Here is an 18,040-nt window from a genome sequence, read left to right on the forward strand (position 1 = left end):
CAGGCCCCAGGGACATCTTACCGCTGAGCTGACCTGAAGTCAGGCTGTGCCTGGACTTCCAGTTCTGCAAGCATTTCCTCTCTTCTTATGACTGCAAGCTTGAGTTGGGTTTTCTGCTATGAAAACTCTGAGTGACCACATCTGCAGCATTTTGAGATTTTTGAAACAGCAGAGGGACTTTGCTCTCTTAGAGGCAGAACTCAGTCACCAGGCCGTTCATCCAGTGACTGGCCCCAGGACCTGGGAGGCTGGGTCAGAAGGGTTAAGGATGTCCTGCTTCAAGAATAGAAGGCCAAGGGGGATGAAAGTGGGTCTCAGATGTTCAGACATCATGGGGGACAGGAAAGCCGTTTGTTCTTCATGGTTCCAGATTGTTTCAGAACTGGAACCCACGTGTGTCATGTGAACCAAGACTGCGTTCAGCCAGTTGGAAAGAAAGAAGGATTGTCTGGCTCTTTGAGCTGCTCAGCAGTGGAAACAGCTGATGCCGTGTTCAATGTAAGAGTTTAAAATAGCAACGGAAGCTGGATGCTGTCGATACTACTTTGCATGAAAGATCAGGCCACATGATTTCTGTGTCTTCCAGTTCTGAAATAACACTGTTTGGTGCCTCCTTAGGGCTTCCCACATGGCTTGTCTCATAAAGAATCTGCCTCACAATGCAGGAGACATAGGTTCGTTCCCTGGATCAGGAAGATCCCCTGGAGGAGGGCATGACAACCCACTCCAGTATTCTTGCCTGGGAATCCCATGAACAGAGGAGCCTGACAGGGTACAATCCATGGGGTCGCAAAGAGTTGGACATGACTGGGCAACAAGAATAGCTATCAGAAGACATACTTATTTTATGACCCTTGGGCAAAATGTGAGGCCTGTCAGACTCATTTTCCTTGTCCAAAAAGTGAAGATAGCAATGTGTTGCCAGCTGACTTTTGTGAACCTCATATATTATGTAGAAAATGCTTTGAGAACCAAAGTGCCCCACAATGTAAAGAACTGTTGTAACCGCCTACGTGGTGAACTCCAGTTTAAAGAATGTGGACAGCGCCTTAAAGTTCTTTGTATGTTTTGACCTATGGGTGGTTTAAAAAAAAAGAAAAGAAAAGAAAAAAGTGATGCTAATTCAAGTAAATAGGATTCAGCTTGCCCAGTTGACCTAATTCTCTTGTTGCTCCACTCGCAAATTCAGGTAAATTTAATCCCTTATAATGCTGGAACTTGGAAGTTTCTCAGTGACCACTGTGAGATAAAGCCACGTGTCTCATTTCAGAGAAGTATTAGTGTTTAGTCACTCAATCATGTCAGACTCTTTGTGACCCCCCGCAAGGACTGCAGCCCACCAGGCTCTTCTGTCCATGGGATTCCCAGGCAAGAATACAGGAGTGGGTTGCCATTCCCTCCTCCAGGGGATCTTCCCGACCCAGGGGTCGAACCTAGATCTTCTGCATTGGCAGACAGATTCTTTACTGTCTGAGCCACCAGGGAAACCCCATTTTAGAGAATTAGAGTTAAATAGTGATCCAGGATGGGTCATTCTGCTCTGCGTCAGGCCTCATGGAGTCCATCTTTTCCCATCTCTGCTGCCCAGGGAGGGGCAAGTCTTTGCTTTCACCACAGTTCCACCACCCCCATCCCCCCTCACTCAGCGTTTGCTGCCTGGAGACACTGAGGGTGCTGGGGGATTCCTGTGTGGAGGTGCCAGCCCTCGGGTCAGGTGGGAAGGCTGGCATTTGACCTGCACAGTGGAGCCGAAGGCTCACGTGGCCTGCAGAGCAAATCCCAGGCCACTTGGGTCTCAGTGGAAACCAGCTGCCTCTGCCCCTTTCAGCCAGCCTGCTGGAGCAGCCCATCCAGCGGTGGTTTGCATTCTGGCTCCTCCTGGAGATGACGAACTGAGCGCCACGTGGGCTGCCTGGAAGAAGCTCTTCTCCAAACACTGCTGCTTTGTCTCCTGCCCCATCTTGCTTTGAACCCAACACAGAGCGGCCACTGTGTCCTCCCTCAGGCCAGAGCCCCCTCTTAATGTTAGGGGTCTTTTGTTTAGAAGCCCCCTGGTTCTAGAGCTCCGTGCGTGGTGGCCGAGGTCCAGAGTAGGTCTTTGGGAAGGAGAAGAACACAGATTTACGGGTGTTTTTTAGACTCTACCCGAGTTGCTGACCAAGGGGACCATAAGCAAAATTAATTCTGTGGTCTGGAAAAAGAAACAGGAAGATGAGACAAAACATGTATCTGGTTGCAGAAGTCGTCTCTGAATGTGGGCTGTACTGGTTGCCTTTAGTGAAGGAAGCAAGATGAGCAAGTAGTTTGGCTCACTTGTGTGTATTTTTTTCCTCTGTTTGCTTTGCAAAGGGAGTTTCCGTGAACTTTAATGTGAGGAATGTGTGAATCTTTAGGAAAAACTATTGAGACTCTGCAAAAGGCAGCCCATGGAAATACTTCCTACCACAGGTGAGGTGGAGCTGGAGATGCGATAAGAGACCCAGTTCCTTATGGCAGAGCTTGAGTTGCCTCAGGCTTTCCTGTTTTATCTCATTTGTTCTAAGTCCAAAGGACCAGCACTGCGTATAAAATCAGCTGCAGATTACTGGCTTCCACAGCGTCCACAAACACTCGCATTTCTTTTCCTTAAATCTTATTAACAAAGTAGGAGATGCACTGGTTAAATAGTGAAATAGGGCGAGACCTTTACTATGAAAGGGCTTCCCTAGTGGCTCAGTGGTAAAGAATCCACCTGCAATGCAGGAGATGCGGGTTTGATCCCTGGGTCAGGAAGATCCCCTGGAGGAAGAAATGGCAACCCACTTCAGTATTCTTGACAGAGAAATCCCTTGGACAGGATCCTGGCGGGCTGCAGTCCATCGGGATCACAAAGAATTAGACACGACTTAGCAACTGAACAACAACAGGGAACTTTAGATCCTGCATGCTGCAACTAGATACAACTAGAGCCAAATAAAAAAAATCCTCCCCTGCCTATTCCCATCCCCTTCCTTTAAAATCCTGGCAATCACTGATCTTTTCAGTATCTCCATAGTTTTGTTTTTTCCAGAGTGTCATATGTTAGTGGTTGGAATCACAGAATGTAGCCTTTTCAAATTCGCCTCATTCACTTAATCATATGCATTTAAGGTTCTTCTGTGTCTTTTCACGGCTTGACAGCTCATTTCTTTTTAGTGCTGATTAATGTTCCACTGGCTGATGTACCACAGTTTAGCCATTCACCCACTGAAGGACATCTTGACTGCTTCCAAGTTTTGGCATCTATGACTAAAGCTGCTATCAGTATCCACTTAGAGGTTTTTGTGTGGACGTTAGTTTTCAACTCATTTGGGGAAATACCAGGAAGTACAATTGCTGAATCCCCTTCATGGATTACAGCCTTGTTATGTTGAAGGGGCTTGTGTAACTCCATGAAACTATGAGCCGTGCTGTGCAGGGCCACCCAAGATGGACAGGTCATAGTGAAGAGTTCTGACAATATGTGGTCCTCTGAAGAAGGAAGTGGCAACCCGCTCCAGTATTCTTGCCTGGAGAACCCCATGGATGGTAAGAAAAGGCAATAAGATATGATGTCAGAAGATGAGCCCCCTAGGTCAACAACAACAAAGAAACCACCGATCTGTCTTCACAAGTGGCTGTACAATTCTGTGTTCCCACCAGTAGAAGTACAACTTCCTGTTGCTCCACATCCAGACCAGCATTTGGTGTTGTGTTTTGGGCTTTCGCAACTCTAAAATTGGTGTGCAGTGGTATGTCCTTGTTTTAATTTTCAATTCCCTGATGATGTATGAGCATCTCTTCACCTGCTTATTTGCCATCTGTTTATCTTCCTTGGTGAGGTTTCTGTTCAGATATTTTGCCCATTAATTAGGTTGTTCATTTTCATATTGTTGAGTTCTTTGTGTGTTTTGGCTAACGGTCCTTTATCAGATACGTCTATTGCAGATTTTTTTCCTCCTAGTCTGTGGCCTGTCTAATCATTCTGTTGACATTGCTGTTTTTCAGTTTTTCACATGTAGACACTTTGTTGACCCTCACAATGATAGGTGAGAATTTAACTCATAACCTTTTGCCTCCTCCCAGTGTCATATCACTGTTTTTAATTCCTTTCCTGGTTACCTCTTTTATTTTAATAATGTAGTTCATCTTTTTTTCTTGTTTTGCCAACTATATTTAGTCTCTTTGACTCTCCATTTATGAGATGAGGTTGGAAATTGTCACAACCCTTTCTTCCAGCTTTCTTCACCTGGTCTTCTACCTCTCAATTTCTTCTATTGGTACTTTAATTTTTTTTTTTTTTGCTAACAAGGATGATAGTATTCAAATGTTCTATAAAACAGTCTTTCCTACTTTGGTATAGGTAAATTTAAGGTAGTACTAATGTTATTATGACTACAAAGATAGGCTTCTGAGAAAGACTGAGGATAAAAGGAGAGAAGAGGCGGCAGAGGATGAGATGGGTGGATAGCATCACTGATTCAATGGACATGAACTTGGGCAAACTCCGGGAGATAGTGAGGGACAGGGAGGCCTGCGTGCTGTAGTCTATAGGGTTGCAAACAGCTGGACATGACTTAGGGCCTGAACAACAGCAAGATAGGCTTCCCTGCAGAGTGTAGTCATGTGCTATGATTTTGTTACCTTTATGCAGTTTCTTGTTTTTGTAAGGTTTCTGTTTTTTCACTATTTTTATTATATCCTCACTCCCCCCGCCCCCCCAACTCTTCTTCCAATGAGGTGTTCTATTAAAGAAACCTCCCTTCTTAGACACTTGATCCTCTCAACCCAGCATGGACTTGTTCTCCAGACTTGCTCCATGGACACCATCCGAGACTTCCCTTGACTGCTTTCTTCTGATAAGGCCAGGCTTCCTGGATGACTCATCCTCTTCTGTTTGGTTTGCTTCATTGTTTTCCTGGAGCACATCCTTGAATAACTTCCTCAGAAAAGGTGTTGGCAGTTTTAATTTTCTGAGTCTGTGCATGTTTTGACATGTGTTTTCTGCCTCTCTAATTGATTTGCAGTTAGGTTGGGTATAGAAATCTAGGTTAAAAATCATTTTCCCACAGAACTCTGTAGGCATTTGCTTTGTTGCCTTCTAGAATTCAGTATTGCTAATACTGGGTTGGCCAAAAACTTCATTCAGGTTTTTCTGTAACATCTTATGGAAAACCTGAACAAACTCTTTGGCCAACCCAATACATGATGATGGCCAGGCTCATTCTCAGTTCACACACCTTCCCCAAACTTTTACACATTCTTGGTGTTCTGAAACTTTAAAAATATTTATCTATCTCCTTGTGGATCTATTTTTTGTTTTGCCTGACATAAATTCTATCGACACCTTCCTCAAATTTGGGGAATTGCTCTTTGATTATTTCCTTCTCTGTTTCCACTCATCTATAGTTCTGGAATTTCTATTAATTGATTATTTGATTGCCTGGTTTGGCCCTCTATGTTTATCCTTTCGATTTTCATCTTGTTTCCATTTTCTCGTACACATTGAGAGAATTCCTTCATTTTGCATTGTATTCCTTCCATTGAATCTTTTGATTTGACAAACATATTTAAACTTTCTGAGAGCTAGAGCTTTTTCTATTACTTTTTCATAGCATCCTGGCCTTGTTTTAGCGAATGTGTGTAACCTTGAATTTCAATGGTGAGACCTGCCCTGAGCACCCTATGGCCATTAGCCTTCTTTCTCATCAGCCCCTCCATGTACTCCAGGGCCTTTACACATTGTTCACACTTTCCTAGCTTTTCTTTCTCCCTTTTATCTAGTTTGAAATACTTTTGTGATAATTCAATTATGCTTATCAAGTGAGTAGTTTGATGTTCATATGTTGTCAGAGGAGAGATCCATATAAGAGAGTTGATGTGAGAGTCATCAGAATACAGGTGGTGTTTAAGCTCATGGGATTGAGTAGAAGCACCAGGAAAATACTTGTAATAAGAGAAGAGGAATGGCCCAGGACCTGGATCTGAAGACTTCCAGCATGCAGAGAGTGGGAGGTGGGGGGCCACATGGGGTGGCTGCTGAGGTCAGAGAGAACTAGGTCAGTATGACATCAGAGACCCATGTCAAAAAGTCCAGCCCTGCTGAGAGGATTGAAAACACCCACTGCATTGAATGTTGCAGTGGAAGCCACTGATAAGCTCAGCAGACACTGTTTGATTGAGTAATGGGAGTGGGCAGAGGAGGGGATGAGGGGGAAGAAATGCAGACAACCTGGAAGTACATTGCGGGGCCGGATTCTGCTGGGACACGTAGGGACAGATCAGAGACTAGCTGAAGGAAGGTGTGGACTCAGATACTCTTTTTTTTAAATTCTTAAAAACTTTTATTAGAGTCTAGTTGATTTACAATGTTAGTTTCAGGTATAAGCAAAGTGATTCAGTTGTATGTATAAATATATCTATTCTTTTTCAGATTCTTTTCCATTATAGGTTATTATTAATACAAGATAGTAACTACAGTTCCTGTGCTATACAGTAGATCCTTGCTATTTATCTATTTTATGTATAGTGGTATGTTTCTGTTAAGCTCCTAATTTATCCTTCTGCCCCACTCCCTTGCTTCCCCCTGGTAACCATAAGTTTGTTTTCTATGTCTGTGAGTCTATTTCTGTTTTGTAAATAAATTCATTTGTAATTTTTTTTAGATTCCACATATAAGTGATATTACATGATATTTGTCTTTTTCTGTCTGACTGACTTCACTCAGTATGACAATCTCTAGGTCCATTCCTGTTACTTGTTGTTTCTCAGTTGCTAAGTCATGTTTGACTCTTTGTGACCCCATGGACTACAGCACACCAGGCTTCCCTGTCCTTCACTGTCTCCCAGAATTTGCTCAGATTCATGTCGATTGAGTCAGTGATGCTATCCAACCATCTTATCCTCTGCCACCCGCTGGTCCTTTTGCCTTCAGTCTTTCCCATGTTGCTACAAATGGCATTATTTTGTTCTTTTTTATGGCCAAGTAATATTCCATTGTATATATACACATGGGGCTTCCCTGATAGCTCAGTTGGTGAAGAATCCACCTGCAATGCAGGAGACCCCTGTTTGATTCCTGTGTCGGGAAGATCTGCTGGAGAAGGGATAGGCTACCCACTCCAGTATTCTTGGGTTTCCCTTGTGGGTCAGGTGGTAAAGAATCCACCTGCAATGTGGAGACCTGCGTTTGATCCCTGGGTTAGGAAGATCCCCTGGAGAAGGGAACGGTTACCCATTCCATTATTCTGGCCTGGAGAATTCCATGGACTGTATAGTCCGTGGGGTCGCAAAGAGTTGGACACGCTGAGTCACTTTCACTTTCATATACGCTATTCTTTATCCAGTCATCTATTGACGGACATTTAGGTTGTTTCCATGCCTTGGCTCTTGTGAATAGTGCTGCAGTGAACACTGGGTGCATGTGTCTTTTAATTGAAGAGAATTGAGTATGTTTAAATGCTGGTTAGAAGGATCCAGTGGGAAGGGAATGACATTTCCACAAGTCACAGGTGTATTGGGGACCCTGGGGACACTGGCAAGAGCTCAGTGAGGGTTGTGGGGAGCAGAAAGGTGCAAATGATGAATACGGTTGGCTGTGGCTGGTGTGCGTGACCTTGAAACCACAGGAAGAAGTTTGACGGGAAATACATACAGAGTCTGGAATAGAAAATGAGGCTTACTTAAGGGATATGGATCCAGAACATCTTACAGGTGGGGGAGGCTGGAACCAGAAAGACCTGTGAGAATGTTTCAGAAATTTCAATGGAACGTTCCAAGGACCTGGACTAGAGTCAGACTGAAAGGAAAGGAAAAACATGGAGACCCTCTCAAAGCTAATTAATACATCTGGGTGACTGCCTGGCTGGTTACAGAAAGAAAGGAGGAAGGAGGCTTTAAATATGTTCTTCTCTGATGGGGGAAACTGAAAGATGGCTGGTACCACTGTCAGAATATTTTGTGACTGCAGAGAGCAAAGATTCTCAAAAGTGAGCCACCAGCCAAGAGCGGAAATGGATGAGGAGTCCGGGAAGATTAGATTTGACAGTAAAGAAATTACTGGAATTTTCCAAGAAAAAGGTTACAAAAGGACTTCCCTGGTGGCTAAGACTCTGTGCTCCCAGTGCAGGGTGCCTGGGGTCCATCCCTGGTCAGGGAACTAAGACCCCCACATGCCGCAACCAAGACCTGGCACAGCCAAGTAAATAAAAATAAATATTTTTTTAAAGTGTATTATCTTATTTTTTAAAAAAGGTTATAAAGAGTTATAATACAGAGTAACCTGGTAGTTTTAGATTTTTAGAGATAGAATGAGCGAGTCTGCTTGTGTTAGGAGACCAGGCAGGCAGCATGCAATCTTGTGAATTGTGTGTCTCTGTAGAGCAGGACTCGAATCCTTGGTGAATAAACGAAAGGTTAATGGTTTACTTCAGAATGCCACCCTTTCCCCCAACCTGACACACATCACACAGAGCAGCCCCAGGAACAGATTCTTTGGGTAAGATGAGGAAATCAGAAAGAGACTGAAAGTGTTTTATCTTCAGCTCATGAGAACCACTGCTTAAAACCTTATCAATAATTTAAATGACTGCACTGTTGTTTATTTTAAACATGCTTTGTTCTATGGAAAGATTTTTTTCCCACCCCATTTTCTCTCTGTGTATTGTTATGATAGGACTTTTCCCTTTTTTTTTTTTAAGTTTTATTGGAGTATAGTTGCTTTACAGTGTTGTGTCAGTTTCTGCTGTACAGCAAACTGAATCAGCCATTTGTATACATATATCCTATCTTTTTCAGATTTCCTTTGCACTTAGGTCACCACAGAGTAGTTCCCTGTGTTCCCTCTTTCTTACTTTATGGCATAAATATAACGTAAAAAAGAATCAGGAGAACTACTCACTGTCGACCAGCTCAGCACTCCCTGTCCTACGCGTCCTCTCCCCTCCTTGTGCGTGTGTCTGTGACACACACTTTGATGCACCTGTGATCAGCCACAAGATAATACAGTTTCTCCTTTGGTGTTGTGAAATGTAACATGTCAAACATGGTTTAAAAATATTATTGTATTAGGCAGAGCTTGCTTTTAACTTCTTGTAGCCAGACAGCTATCCTTGGCACAAATAAACAGTGATCAGAAGAGGAAAGACGCAAGGGTGCCTACCACGCTGGGCCCTGCCCATCAGCCTAGGCTCTAGCCACCCCGGCTGTCTCCCTGCTCAGCTTTCCTGGGCTGGGGAACCTGCCCAGGCTGAATGGCTCTGAGCTGACGCCTCTGAACTCAGTTCTTGAAGGAGACTGGGAGGAAGAACCCTTCTGGTTTATGACGTGGTAAGCTGGGGGACTGCACCCCCAACCCTGCCAGTGGCCGTGATGGGATGTCTTGATGCAGAGGGGGAAGTATTACCACTTTAGTTTGGTCCAGTGATGAATTTTAGCAGCACTCTCAACTTATGCTCAGCTAATGATAGTTTCTGAAAAGACGTGTCCAGAGATGGGAAGAGCCTTTTAAAGAAGGTAAGGAGGCAAGTACACTGATTGTCAAGTGATGATGAAGCAGCGAGAACCAAAAAAAGAACAGATGTTATGAAAGTACAGCTGGGTTGCGTGCTTTGTAATCCGCAACTGGATATAATTCATAAATGGACTTGGGTTTGATGTCAACAAATTCCTAGTAGTTTAGATAAGGCATAAGTAACACCCAAGTGGCGGACAGACTGAGACTGTCAGCAAGAGGAAGCAGTGAAGCTGCCGCTGCCACGATGGCAGAGGTGGGCTGCTGCTGTCCACATCATTCTTCCCAGTCAACAGACAGCTGAAAGGAGCCTTGCTTTAGTGGCGTTATCAGGAATGCAGATACCGTGACAGTCGGTCCTGGATATTCAGTGTTGCATGTCCTCACTATCATTAAGTTGAAACTTTAGTTATCCCTCAATTTTCATTCGGGTCCTTGCCAAGGTTACTTCACTCCAGAAGACTGGTGTGATGAAAAGGTTTATTGCTTAGTGATTTCAGTCTTCACTTTACAAGGGCATTTAAACACATCTTTTCTTTACTGAGCATTTATTGTGGTGTACCGGAGGCACCAGGACACAGCCATGCATCACACGTGTGTTACCGTGCTCTTAGCTTTCTAGTAACTTGATTTGGAAAGTGAAGTGAAGTTGCTCAGTTGTGTCCAACTCTTTGCAACCCCAAGGACTATAGCCTGCCAGGCTCCTCTGTCCATGGGATTTTCCAGGCAAAAGTGCTGGAGTGGGTTGCCATTGCCTTCTCCAGGGGATCTTCCTGATCCAGGGATTGAACCTGGGTCTCCAGCATTGTGGGCAGATGCTTTACCCTCTGAGCTACCAGGGAAGCCCTGGTAATTTGGAAAGGTTAACTTAAAAACCTGAGTCTTATTCTGTGTGGCTACGACAGCTTAGCCTTCATCATGTCAATGTTTTAGAGGCATCCGCCGTCAGACACTCAGCAGTGTCCACTGTCTGCCTCCACATCACCCCCCGGATTCCAGGGCACTGGGAGACACAGTTACTCATGACTTAGTGGCTGTCTTGGCAGTGGGTTCAGAGCTGTTTCACCACAGTGGTTCCTGCTTCTGCCTCGGCTGGCTGGGGCCTCTGCCAGGCTGTGGATGTGTCCCTGCCCCCCACCCTCCCTACACAGCAGAGGCCTCCGGTCCACGGTCCATTGTAGTGTAACTTGCTGCAGTCAGCCTTGATTCATCACACATCTTTGAGTTTGTAAGACGTCCAGATTTTTCATTTTATACTTTAACCTCCAAGGTGGGTTTCATTTTGGAGCATTTAGGAGATTGATGTCTGAGTTTTCACTCCTAGATTTTTTTTTTTTTTACATTTTCCATAGTAAACAGTATAAGTGAAAATTTAAAATGTAGTATAGGTGAAGGTTAAAAAATAACTGGTAGTATAGATGAAAATAAATTCCTTACCTTACATTTTCTATTGTAAGTTCTAAATTCTGTATCATTTCCACATTATGTAAATCTGTTTGGCATTGAAAACTGTACTGCAGATGAATGTGCTGGGCCCTCATCGTGTTGGTTCTTGTTTCTTTGTGAATACAAATGAGCACAGTATTCCCACTTTGTTAAAAACAATAGGTCATTGAATCAGATCAGCCTGTGCCTAGTACAATATTATTTGGGTCTTCTGATTTCTTCATGAAATTTGTTCAGTCAGAATGCAAATGATACATTTTTTGAGTGTTTGTTTAAGAATTCACAGCGATCCTGTATTTTGCTTAGTTGCCAGAACTGTCAATTCAGTTGTGTTACGTTTCAAGTTACAGAAAACCTAGTTTAAGGTGACTTATGAAAGGTGACTGTTGGCTTGTGTGGTTGGAGGGCCAGCCTCAGGGTGACTGACCCACAGCTCCGCAGCGCCACTAAGAGCTTGGTTCCTTCTTTCTTCTCTGCATCCTCACCTTCCTCTTGCCGTGATGGTTGCCAGCCGTCCCCAGACTCACCCGCAACCAGTATGTTTAGACGCTCACCCAGGAACCTCTCTCCTGGTGTCTCGTTGACCTTGACTGTGGGGCTGGTGTGTGCTTTGAGGCAGCAGCTGTCTCTGGGGACGGGGTGATGCTGAGTAGCTCAGCGTGGCCTCAGCTCTGCTGAAGCACAGGGCTGGGGGCAGGGGTGCAGAAGCCCCAGTTGGAGCTGGGTAGGTACTTCAGGGAGGATGCAATGAAGGAAGAGTGGCAGCCATGCTGCCCACGTGCCCTGAGAGCTGAAGTTACTGGGTTTCCTTCATAAAAGTGCTCGCTTTGTTTCACTGGTTTCTTCTCTCTTCAGGGTCCGTGACAGCTACCAAGAGGACAGGCATTCCTGCCCCTCGAGAACTTGCCGTCACTGTCTCAAGAGACAGAACTGTGCCACGCGGTCCCTCCAACTCAAGGAAAGTGACGACCAGCCCCACCTCTTCCAGCACGCCCACCCCCACCAAGCACGTGCGGGCTGCTCCCCCAAGACCCCGGCCGGAGCATGAAGGTGCAGAGAAGGCTGTGCTCGAGTCCCAGGTCCGGGAGCTCTTGGCAGAAGCTAAAGAGAAAGACAGTGAGATCAACAGGCTCCGAAGTGAACTCAAGAAATGGATGGAGAAACGGACTCAGGACAGTGAAGGCGGGGATGCTTTGGACTCCAGTGTGGACGGAGCATCAGTCTTGCCAGGTGACTCGGAACCTTTGATCCGAGCCCTTGAAGAGAAGAACAAGAGCTTCCAGAAAGAGCTTGCAGAGCTCGAGGAAGAAAACCGGGCCTTGAAAGAGAAACTGACTTATTTTGAGCATTCCCCAGATTCAGAGGGGGGAGCAAGTCACACCGGGGACAGCAGCTGCCCGACGTCCGTAACTCAGGAGTCCAGCTTCGGGAGCCCGACGGGGAATGAGGCGTTGAGTGAAATTGATGTGTACAGAAAAAACCCACATGAGGGTGCCCTGCGGACATCAGGCTCTTCCAGCAGTGATGTCACCAAGGCCTCCTTGTCCCCGGATGCCTCTGACTTCGAACACATCCCAGCAGACACCCTGGGGCCCCTGTCCCCTGCTGGGAGCCTTGTCAAGAGCTCCAAGTGCTCGGCAGCCAGCAGCTCCCCAAACACAGCGAGCGAGCTGTCCTTGGCGTCCCTGGCAGAGAAGATCCACAGGATGGAGGAGAACCAGCACAGCACGGCTGAGGAGCTGCAGGCCACGCTGCAGGAGCTGTCTGACCAGCAGCAGATGGTGCAGGAGCTGACGGCTGAAAATGAGAAGCTGGCGGATGAGAAGACGCTCCTGGAAACGTCCTTCCATCAGCACCGGGAGAGGGCGGAGCAGCTGAGCCAGGAGAATGAGAAGCTTATGACCCTCCTGCAGGAGCGTGTCAAGGGCGAGGAGCCTGGCGCCCAGGAAGGCAAGATCCTGGAGCTGGAACAGAAGTGCACAGAGATCCTGGAGCAGGGCCGCTTCGAGCGCGAGAAGCTGCTGAGCATCCAACAGCAGCTGACGTGCCGCCTGCGCGCCGTCGAGGAGGAGCACCGCAGTGCCCTGGAGCTGGTCCGGCACCTGCAGGAGGTGAATGGGGAGCTGACCACCCGCCTGGAGCTGGAGCAGCACAGCGGCGGCCCCACAGCCGAGATCCCAGCAGCGCGTCAGCTTCCCGTGGAAGGGCTCCAGGTAGAGAACGGGTCTTTGCAGGCCTCCCTGGAGAACGAGGAGCAGAAAACTGGAGGGGCCAGCCCCCTGGGGCCCATGGCTGAGGGCTGCGACGTCCAGGAAATGCTGACCGTGGCTCGAGCCGAGAAGGACCAGCTGGAACAGTCCTGCTCGGAGCTCAGGCAGGAGCTGCTGAAGGCACATGGAGAGGTGAAGCGCGTTTCAAGCCTGCTGGCCAAGGTAAGAAGCTTTCTCTCCGCTGTGGTTTGCTCACCCTTGTCTGCTTGGCCCTCCTCGGCTTGAGAGGCACAGGGCACAGAGGACCAGGTACTCAATTACATTCACAATCCAGCACTCTAGCCTGAAGATCTGTCAGAGTCCACACAGACCAGGCATGCAGCAATGAGACACCCCAATTTCTGGCTACAGTAGCAGAATGTGTCACGGGGATACAGTGAGTCTGATGATGCAGGAATAAAGAATGTTGCAGAGGTCAGTCCGGAGTCCAGTCCCAGGGGAGCATCTAGAATAACATGGGTAAGGGAGGGTAGTGCAGGAGGACTGCCTGGAAGAGGTGGCAGTAAGCCAAGTGTTGAAGAGTGAGTGATAGACATCCAGTTTCCTGGTTACCATGCTTTGGGCACCTAGGAACAGAAAACTAAAATCATCCTAAGTTTCCCCACCAAGTAATACAATTATATAACCACTATTTTGGCGTTTTCTTCCAGATGTACTAATGTATGTGTGTATATGTTTATGTCACAAGTTAAAAAATCATTCTATACCTACTAACTTTTTAAAAATCTGATGTTTTGTGAGCACAGTCTCATTGTTCACTATTCTTTGAAACATGATTTTGAAGGCCAAGATAGTATGCTGTTCTAGAAATATTTCCTAAGTACTTTACTGCTCACCTGTTGTTGAACATTCATGTTTTTTTCCCAGTCTTTTGATAGTGTAAGTCATTTTTTATCTCTCTCTGATTATTTCCTTAGGAAAAATTCCTAGACATTGACTCACTATGTCAAGAGTGTGACCGTTTTAAAGACTTTGCATGCCTTGGCCAGATTGGCTGCCAGCAGCAAGACATAGGTGTAATCACCAATGGCGTGGGGGGTTCTGGACCCCTTGCTGACATTTGGTACCTAGCTTTTGGGTCATTCAGATCTGGTCTCCGTTTCCTCTTTTCCCCCTCCCCATTTCCACTCAGAAAGATCTTCCCCAACCCAAGATCAAGTAAATGATCACTATTTTCATTTTTTAAAAATAATGCTTTAATCAGCCTGGACTTTGTTCTCTGGTAAAGATTGCTGGTGATTGTATAATATTCTGCCCATCCTCAGAGCAGAACAGCAGGTATAGACAGATGGCTTCTGATTTCCCAATTCCTCTGAGCTCTGGGTCTGATTTTGGGGTCCCTTGCTGAGAGGTACTGAAAACATCCTCCCACCTCATTTCAGGGGCTGTCACTCTCTTGATACAAATTACACCCTGAAATCCCAGAGGGTTTGTCTCTCCTGCTTCATCTGCCTTAAGAATGGTCCATTGCAACCTGATTCTCTGGTCATTAATGGTGTGGACATCTTACAGGCTTTCTCTTCCTCTCATTTATTCATTTTCAGCTGGGTTTGAGTATCTTCAGGCTTCCAGCTTCTCTGACCTCCACCTTATAATTTTGCTGGCAGCTGACTGTGTGATCGTACAAGCTGCCTGTGCACAGCTTTGTGGGGCCGGGGCAGGGGGGATCTTATTTCCACAGAATCTTCAAGCCTTAGCCTCCCGCCACTGCACACATGCCTTCCCTAGCTGGCCAGCACTGTGGAGTTGGACCACATCTTTGTTTTTCCAGATTATAATGCAGCCTAGGTCTACTCGTCAAGATTCCAGTCATTTGGGATCTTGATTTCAAGCTGGAGAATTTTTATAAGTCTTGGAACCTAGAAGTTTTAAAAGAAGACACTGATTTTTCTCTTCCCCTAAGGTTGACAACATGTAGGTAGAAATTCAGTTCCTCCTGCAAAACTCAGGCATTTCCTGCAATGGAGTAAGGGGGTTGTAAAGAAGCACTTGCCTGAGTGGCCAAGGAAAATGAGAGGTGACATGATTATTGTGTGACCAGCGTTGTCACCAAGACAAAATGATTAGGGCAGTGACTGGCCAGAAATGGCCAGAGCAGAATTTGAGAGACGATGTGGCAGGTCAATGGCCCCGTCACTGTGACTGAAGATAGGACCCTACAGGGATGGAGAGACCTGGACCCTGGCTGAAATGACAGGTGGTCTGTGAGCATGACCAGCTGGTGCTTTGGACAGTGAGAACAAACCCTGGTGTCGGGGCCCCAGTCAGCGGATGTGCACTCTGCTCCATAACCTGGAGTCTGGGGGTCGAGGCTGGTGGTGGGGTCCAGGTAGTGCAATGTCGCCGCTCCAGGCTGGCAGCTCTGAGACCCTCTCTGCCTTCCTGCTGGAGGTGCAGGCGAGCACGGTGCTTTCAGCATCTGGTCCCTCTCCTGTGGGAGAACCTTCCCTGGGTTCCCCCCCTTACACCTAGGCAGGACTGGGTCACACCCAGTGACCTGATGACCCTCCCTCAGGTCACCTTCCCTGAGACTGCAGGATCACAGCCTGATTCCTGAACAAGTTAGGGGGTCTTAGTAAGAAGAGAAGGGGGAGTGGCCTCTGGGCAGGTGAGAGCACCATTGGCCACAGCCAGCAGGACTCTGCTTGGTCGGTCACTTCCCCACCCCATCTGCTTTCCCCTCCAGCCCCTTCACTGCCCTCTGCCCCTTCTGCCAGGCCCAACCAGGCCCAGTTCTCGCCCTCAGGTATCTGGGGGGCCATGCCTGTCCCCCTTTCCCCCCCACAGGTCCTTTCTGAAGCTTTAGGTCTCAACCTCGGTGTTCCTTTTTCAGAGACGCTGACCCTCAGCTCCAGGAGGGCTGTGGGCTTGTGGACCCAGGAGGCCACATCCTGGATGGGCTGGGACTTCTTGGCTAGCCCAGTGCCTTGATGGTGCTGAGTTGGGCCTGAGCTCCATTCTCTTTCTTAAACTTGACCGCAGGACTGATTTCTGAAGCCTCTGGCCACCCCAGCATTTGTCTCCTTGTTGAGACCTTGGAAAGCACCTCAAGGAGCATTGCAGCCCCACCCTGAAAGTGTCCCAGAGGGCCTCAGTGAGATACAGATGTTTGCCCTCTTCCTTGAATTTTCTGACCCCATCTTTCTTTTTCCATAACAAAAGTGTAAACTGAATTAGCATATTCCCTCCCCTTTGGCAGAATAGCATTGTAAAAAAGATAGTGCAGACGGAAGCTGGCATGAATGAATCATGGCTCCATCAGAACAGGAGCAAGGATTCAGCAGAAGGGAATAACCAAGTTAGATGTAAAACAAACATAACAGAGACTTCCCTGGTGGTCCACTGGGTGAGAATCTGCCTGCCAGTGCAGGGGACACAGGTTTGATCCCTGGTCCAGGAAGATCCCACATGCCTTGGAGCAGCTGAGCCCTGACTCTAGGGACTGAAAGTCATGACTACTGAAGCCCATGTACCCTAGAGCCTATGCTCTGCAACAAAAGAAGCCACTGCAATGAGAAGCCTGCATACCACAACTAGAGAGTAGCCCCTGCTTGCTGCAACGAAAGCCTGAGCAAAGCAACGAAGACCTAGCACAGTCAATTTAAAAAAATTTTAAAACATCCGCTGTCCAATGCAGGAGATACAGGTTCAATACCTGATTGGGGAACTAAGGTCCCACATACCGAAGGGCAACTAAGTCCACATGCTGCAACTAGAGAGAGCCCCTGGGCAACAGCGAAGACCCAGCACAGCCAAAATTTTTAAAAATGAAACACACACAGCAAGATAACGCATACTCACTCATGTTACAGTTACCTAAGCCATCACAGTATGTACAGTCTTAACATGTGACAAATAGCTATGAAAAGAAGAGAAGCGAAAAGCAAAGGAGAAAAGGAAAGATATACCCATCTGAATGCAGAGTTCCAAAGAATAGCAAGGAGAGATGAGAAAACCTTCCTCAGTGATCAGTGCAGAGAAATAAAGGAAAACAATAGATGGGAAAGACTTGTGATCTCTTCAAGAAAATTAGAGATATCAAGGAAACATTTCATGCAAAGATGGGCTCAATAAAGGACAGAAATGGTATGGACCTAACAGAAGCAGAAGATATTAAGAAGAGGTGGCAAGAAAACACAAAAGAATTGTACAAAAAAGATCTTCACAACCCAGATAATCACAATGGTGTGATCACTCACCTAGAGCCAGACATCCTGGAATGTGAAGTCAAGTGGGCCTTCGGAAGCATCACTATGAACAAAGTTAATGGAGGTGATGGAATTTCAGTTGAGCTGTTTCAAATCCTAAAAGATGATGCTGTGAAAGTGCTGCACTCCATATGCCAGCAAACTTGGAAAACTCAGCAGTGGCCACAGGACTGGAAAAGGTCAGTTTTCATTCCAGTCCCAAAGAAAGGCAATGCCAAAGAATGCTCAAACTACCGCACAATTGCACTCATCTCACACGCTAGTAAAGTAATGCTCAAAATTCTCCAAGCCAGGCTTCAATAATACGTGAACCATGAACTTCCAGATGTTCAAACTGGTTTTAGAAAAGGCAGAGGAACCAGAGATCAAATTGCCAACATCCGCTGGATCATTGAAAAAGCAAGAGAGTTCCAGAAAAAACATCTATTTCTGCTTTATTGACTATGCCAAAGCCTTTGACTGTGTGGATCACAATAAACTGTGGAAAATTCTGAAAGAGATGGGAATACCAGACCACCTGACCTCCCTCTTGAGAAACCTATATGCAGGTCAGGAAGCAACAGTTAGAACTGGACACGGAACAACAGACAGGTTCCAAATCGGGAAAG

General features: G+C 46.4%; 1 protein-coding gene across 8 annotated transcripts in view; it reads left to right on the top strand.

Annotated features, from left to right (window-relative positions):
- Window positions 1-18,040, top strand: part of SPECC1 (sperm antigen with calponin homology and coiled-coil domains 1) — a 208,012-nt gene that overhangs the window by 120,784 nt on the left and 69,188 nt on the right. For all 8 annotated transcript variants that reach the window (XM_010842935.1, XM_010842936.1, XM_010842938.1 and 5 more), the window contains one exon: window positions 11,810-13,386. In XM_010842935.1, the coding sequence (XP_010841237.1) occupies window positions 11,810-13,386 (1,577 nt within the window). The remainder of the gene's footprint in view (window positions 1-11,809; window positions 13,387-18,040) is intronic.

The sequence above is a fragment of the Bison bison genome, unplaced genomic scaffold (genome assembly GCF_000754665.1).
Source record: "Bison bison bison isolate TAMUID 2011002044 unplaced genomic scaffold, Bison_UMD1.0 scf7180017864180, whole genome shotgun sequence".
Classification (NCBI taxonomy): domain Eukaryota; kingdom Metazoa; phylum Chordata; class Mammalia; order Artiodactyla; family Bovidae; genus Bison; species Bison bison.